The 6,588-nt window shown below is 37.8% G+C and overlaps 1 protein-coding gene across 1 annotated transcript; it reads right to left on the reverse strand.

Annotated features, from left to right (window-relative positions):
• Window positions 1-4,220: 4,220 nt before the first annotated feature.
• Window positions 4,221-6,141, reverse strand: LOC113281186 (phospholipase A1-Igamma1, chloroplastic). The gene has a single exon (XM_026529853.1). The coding sequence runs from the start codon at window positions 6,107-6,109 to the stop codon at window positions 4,553-4,555; it is 1,557 nt and encodes a 518-aa protein (XP_026385638.1). The 5' UTR covers window positions 6,110-6,141; the 3' UTR covers window positions 4,221-4,552.
• Window positions 6,142-6,588: the final 447 nt, after the last annotated feature.

The following is a 6,588-nucleotide window of genomic DNA, read 5'->3' on the forward strand; positions in this document are numbered from 1 at the left end:
GAAGCATTGAAATAAGGAATCGAAAAAAATAAATGAATGAAGAGTAAGCTTTATGTTACAACTGTAACAATAAGACACTAAAAGAAGATGTGAAGATGTTAGAAATAAATTTCTGAAAGGTAAATAAACACTCAATTGATAGCAAACAGAGGAAAGAGTCACGTGTTCAACACGTTGTCCTTAACACGATAGTTTACCGGTACGCCTCAAGAATGAGTGATGCATATACCCTGTGGTCGAGTCGTATCTAGGATAAAACTGCCCGATGCAAGCACTGTTAGCACTACAGTACTTTCCCACTCTTACGAACTCAACAACAATTGCACAGAAGAAAAGAAAAGACCACACAGAGGGAGAAAGACGAAAAGAAGAGGATAATAGCTCTTCTGGACACAAGTTGAAATGAAGAATGTGATCGGTTTATATAGGGGAGAAGAGAGAGGTCAAATTGATTGTGGAATAAATGGGAATTAAAGGGAGAATAAAATTTGAATTAAAGACAAATTAAATTCAATATTTCATGTAACAGCAATAAAACGGTCATGCACATAATGTCGACATAGAGAAAAAAGGAAAGAAATAATTATCTCCAGGTCATACGCCCCCCCATAATTAATCACAAAATTTAATTTAATTTTTTTTAGGAAATAATTCAAAGGAAATTTTGCCAAAAAAGGAATGTCTTGGTTGACCTGTCCACGGCGGTGGCACGAGCCCGAGCCTTGAGCCCAAGCCTTAGTGGAAACAAAAATATTTCGCTCCACCCGTTCCACCCACATTGTTTTACTAACTATCCATAAAGGAATAGCTATATAGTGGATCTCCTCTTTAGTTATACCCAATGTGGGACTAAAGGACTTATTTCATTCACTCATAGAAAATGAATAAGAGCTCTTAGAGACCCAAAGGTCCTAAGTTCCATTCCCACCAAGACCATAAAATAAAAACATTAAAAACTCATTTTCTCCAATAATCCCCCACATGAATGAAATACCGATACAAAAATCAGAAAACGAAAAGCGAGAAATACCACTTAGGCAAGAGGTGTCCATGAGGTCTTGAACCATTGCTTAGTGAGAAATTTCCGGGACTACTTGATGGACAGTGAACGCGATGTCTTGAACTGCCATCATTTGGTGTAATCCGCGATAATAACCACGCGTGATATCTCTCTAGGTGTTGTCAAGTTCGTGCCGTTGTGTCCTTTTTGGCCCTGGACAAATCCCGTTTCTCGGAATGCTCTAGAGAATCAGCTTTATTCTCATAGGAAGTGACCCATTTCCACATTCAGATAGGTGAGTTCCATCAAGAGTGTTTACTGCTACACCCCAGTTCAATCTTAAATTGAAACTATAGAACTCATTAAGACTTAGTTAAAAGTCATCCTTCACATGCAGTCACACTATCACGTCTACACCATAGGGAAGGGGCAGAGAATGAAATTCTCTGATAGTGTTTACCTTGACCCACCAAAAATTAGTTGTCTCATTCAAAACCTTGATCTTGGGATCTCCAGTCAGCAAGGTTGATTATCCTTCATGGCAAGTTTATTTAATGAGCCTAAGCCCCACCCCCCTGGATGCATTACTAACTATCTCCTTGGACAAACCTTTCATCAAAGGGTTCGCGATATTCTCCTTAGACTTTACCCAATCAATTGAAATATCGCCTTTTGAGATTAGTTTTTCATGGTATCACGTCTTCTCTTAGTATGTATAGACTTCCCATTATAGTAGCTGTTTTTAGCCTTAGCTATAGCATCTTGATTATCGCAATGTATAGATATAGCTGGAACAGGCCTATACCAGAGAGGAATGTCTTCTGAAAAGCATCTTAGCCAAGCGACTTCCTCTCCTTCTTTATCTAACGCAATAAACTCGGATTCCGTAGTGGATCGATCTATGCATGTCTCTTGGGAACTCTTCCAAGAAACAACCCCACCTGCTAGAGTGAAAACATATCCACTCGTAGACTTAGACTCCTCTGAGTCTGATATCCAGTTTGCATCACAGAATCCCTCAAGGACGGCAGGGTACCTTTCATAATTCAAACAAAAGGTCAAAGTGTATTTCAAATAACTTAACACTCTAAAAAGCGCATCCAGTGTTCCTTCCTTGGATTACAAGTATACCTACTTAACCTACTCACAGCATAACCAATGTCTGGCCTAGTATAGTTCATCAAATACATCAGACTTCCTATAACTCGTGAGTATTAAAGTTGTGACACTCCATTACCCTTATTCTGTTTGAGTTTACAACAAGGATCATACGGAGTAAAAGCAGGTTTACAATCAAAATGATTGAATTTTCTAAGTACAGATTCAACATAATGAGATTGACTAAGACTATAACCATTAGAATTTCTTCTAATTTTCATCCCTAAGATTACATCTGTGGGGCCTAAGTCTTTCATGTCAAAGTTCTCATTTAGCATGCTCTAGTGGAATTAATTACATCCATGTTTGTACCAAGTATAAACATATCATCAACATACAAACATACAATCACACATGCATCATTCACAAGTTTAGTATAGACACACTTGTCAGATTCATTGATTTTAAAACCACTAGAAAACATTACATGATCAAATTTTTCATGCCATTGTTTAGGTGCTTGTTTCAATCCATGCAAAGATTTTTTCAGTTTACAAACTTTGTTTTCACAACCTTTCACTACAAAGCCCTCAGGTTGTTCCATGTAAATTTCTTCATCTAGTTCACCATTATAAAAGCTGTCTTTACATCCATTTGGTGTATCTCTAGGTTATGAACCGCAGCTATAGCAATTAACATCCTAATGGAAATAATTCTCGTAACGGGTGAGTAAGTATCAAAGAAATCTACACCTTCCTGTTGTTTATAGCCTTTAACTACTAACCTATCCTTGTATTTTTGAACAGTTCCATCTATATTACGTTCCCTCCTGAAGATCCATTTACATCCTATGGCCTTACACCCGGGAGGTAAATCTACCAGCTCCCACGTATCATTTTCTTTGATGGATTCCATTTCACTAATAGAAGACTCTTTCCACCATGGAGCTTCAGAAGAAGTCATGGATTCTTTATAAGTTTGAGGATCATACTCTGCTAGTGTTACGAAGTCAGGTCCAAAGGAGGTTTTGGTTCTAGCCCTTTTACTTCTCCTAGGCTCAATTTCTGCTTCGTCTTCCTCTAAAGGTAAATTCTGACTGGTTGAAGGGACATCTAGGGGATCAACACCTCTCTTATGAGAGTCAGTTTTCAAAGGAAAAACATTTTCAAAAAACACAGCATCCCTAGACTCCAAAATAGTATTCACACCAATTTCAGAAATTTCAGAACTCACAACCATAAATCTATATGCAGGAGTATGCTCAGGATACCCTATGAAGACACAGTCAACAGTTTTGGGTCCTATCTTGGTTGCTTTAGGTTTAGGGATCTGAACCTTAGCCAAACACCCCCACACTTTGAAGTATGCAAAAGAAGGTTGACTACCTTTCCACAATTCATATGGAGTTTTATCTGATCATTTAAAGGGTACTCTATTTAGGATATAGCAGGCTGAGAGGACAGCTCCCCCCCACAAGTTCGAAGGTAATCCTAAACTAATTAACATGGCATTCATCATCTCCTTAAGGGTACGGTTTTTACGTTCAGCTACACCATTAGACTGAGGTGAATAAGGAGGGGTAACCTCGTGTATTATGCCATGTTCTACACAAAAATTTCCTATCGGAACTATGTACTCACCACCACGGTCAAACCTTACTGTTTTAATGGTAGCATTCAACTGGTTTTCATCTTCTAGTTTATAGATTTTAAAGGCTTCTAAGGCATCATCCTTACCCTTAAGCAAATATATATGACAATACCTTTTACTAGAAAACCTATAAAAGTAAAAAACCATTTCTTACCACCTCTAGTTTGAACCGATTTCATGTCAACTAAGTCTGAGTGAATTAATTCTAAGGGTTTAGAATTTGTATGAACATTTTTGCTAAAAGGTTTTCTAGCATACTTTGATTCTACGCATATTTCACATTAGTGTTCCTTTTCCAAACTAAATTTGGGTATGAAGCCTACATTAGCCAGTTTATACATTGACTTATAATTTACATGTCCAAGTCTACCATGCCAAACATTCAGAGACTCACAAACATAAGCAGAAGAATCATTCTTATTCATTACAGCAGAGTTTACATTAAGCTTATACAGACCCTCAGTCTTATAACCCTGTCCGACATAATCTTTACCCTTAGTTACAACACATTTCCTAGATTCTATTACAATCCATAAAGAAATAGCTATATAGTGGATCTCCTCTTTAGTAATACCCAATGTGGGACTAAAAGACCTATTTCATTCACTCATAGAAAATAAGTAAGAGCTCTTAGAGACCCAAAGGTCCTAAGTTCCATTCCCACCAAGACCATAAAATCAAAACATTAAAAACTCATTTTCTCCAATACTTTATACATAGTATATACAATTACAATATTAACATTTACATACTCCAATGCTTTATACATAGTATATACAATTACAATATTAACATTTACATATTTCAATCCAAACATGGAGGACATGGAGTTTCATTTATGTGATGCAAGGAGGGTACATCTTCGGAATCTCTAGTTGGTTTTACCCATCTACCATAAGGATTCTTTACAAGTCCTTTATGCTCCAACTGATACCAATTTTCTGGAATTCTTAGTTCATCTACTAACATTCCACAAGCTTTGTTAACTAATGCCACATCCCTCTTAGCATGTTCTCGAAAACTTGATTCTGAACTAACCAACCCATCCACAAGATGAAGGTATGTCTCTAGACTATGAAATCCTAACAGATCGAATTTACGTTTTAGATATGGAGATGATCGAACATCGACTTTGATTTCAGCTCCTACATGGGTATAAACCCAATCTAAGTTCCCTGTAATCTCTTCAAATTTCTTAATACTCTCATTTAGCATGATTCCCGGGGCTTTAGGAACTAAATCTTGTTTAACCACCACTCGCAATGTTCTGACACCCATCTTATGTAATTTATCTCTGAATGCCACATTCCCAACTCGAGGAGCACCGAATGAGATGACACTTATCGGAAGACCAGAGATTGTTTCGGCGGCTTCGTAAGCGTTGAGTAGTGCCAAAGCTCCTCCAAGGCTGTGTCCGGTGATTGTAAGGCTAACTGCTTCACCTTTTTCTCTGTACAATTTTACAAGCCTTTTTACTTCATTCATCACCTGCTGAGATGCACTGAGCTTGTTATACCTAGTAGTTTCACTCTTGGACGTGTATATATGACGAAATCCATGCTCAACTTTCACTTCACCTCCCGATTCGTCGATCGGTTCTAATTTATTCTGTAAATCCTCGAACCATTCCGTAGGTGCGACAGTTCCACGCCACGCAACAACAATGTCTCGCCGGCCTAAGCGTTTTGTTTCTTCGTTATCGCTAACTGCGATGTACCCCATCCAGTTCGAATCTTTACTCCATGATGTATCTACTAAATGAGATCTTTCGAGCCATCGAGGAACATCTACATGCGACATGGCATATATGTACTTTGTAATTTCGTATCCGTTCTTGCTAAGTCCAAGTTTCTCAAAAAGCTTTTGACGGTTATACCTACAACTCCCGCAATACTCCGAGAATGAATCGAAGTCGAACGCGTCGTATGTAGCTTGAGCAAACTCGCCATATTTAACGATTTCTCGTCTTAGCCAAGGTTGGAGAGGGCTCAACAAATTCTCATAGCGATCACTCGTATGGATTTCGTTCCATTTTGCTGATATATCCTCTTTAGGGGACATTATAGGAGCTTCCGGATCAGCCATTTTATGTCGACGATCAACTATTTCTCGACCGTGTCCGGCGTACGAACTATTATTAGTCGGAGCATCGAAATGAAGATGAACAAAGTTTAACAACGATTCAGCCAGACGAGCAGTGCGATTTTGTGTTTTGTGGGGACTTGGTGGCTCGGCTACTAATGCCGCTTGACGGGCATATATACGAAGTGATGTTACATTACGGTTTTTCTTGACGGACTGAATTAGAGGAATATTATTTTGACGAGGATTAATGGTTGTTGCTGATATAGAAGCTAACATGATGAAAAACAGGAAGAAAAAGAAGATATAGATAGGTTTTGTAAAGAGAATAGAGAGGATGGAACTCTCTATATATATATATAGATGTAAAGAGACGGACACGAGTTTGCACATTGACTTTAGCACGAATGAATGAAGCTGCATGGAAATGTCAATTAATTAGTATAGTACTAGATTGGCTGCTCAAGTTCAAAAAATGAAAACATAAAATACTTAGAAAAAGCAAGTTAGGTAATAATTTTGAGTCTTTACTCGTTTTATAATACGCGTTCATATTGGTTGACCAACTTCACTAATGACACTTGATTTGGTAAAATCCAGACACTAATTACACTTGATTTAGTATATAATATGTGTGGTTTTGTTTTATCTTCATCGTCCCCATCTATGACAATTGATCCTTAATATGACCAAATATATGTTTTCGTGTCGTTAACAAACACTACCTGGTCAAAAAGAAGTGGTATATCACTCAATTA

This window comes from Papaver somniferum, chromosome 5 (genome assembly GCF_003573695.1).
Source record: "Papaver somniferum cultivar HN1 chromosome 5, ASM357369v1, whole genome shotgun sequence".
NCBI lineage: Eukaryota > Viridiplantae > Streptophyta > Magnoliopsida > Ranunculales > Papaveraceae > Papaver > Papaver somniferum.

Bases quoted from the DNA above. Each gene is read 5' to 3' on its own strand.
- LOC113281186 (XM_026529853.1), bottom strand. From the start codon at position 6,109: ATGTTAGCTTCTATATCAGCAACAACCATTAATCCTCGTCAAAATAAT.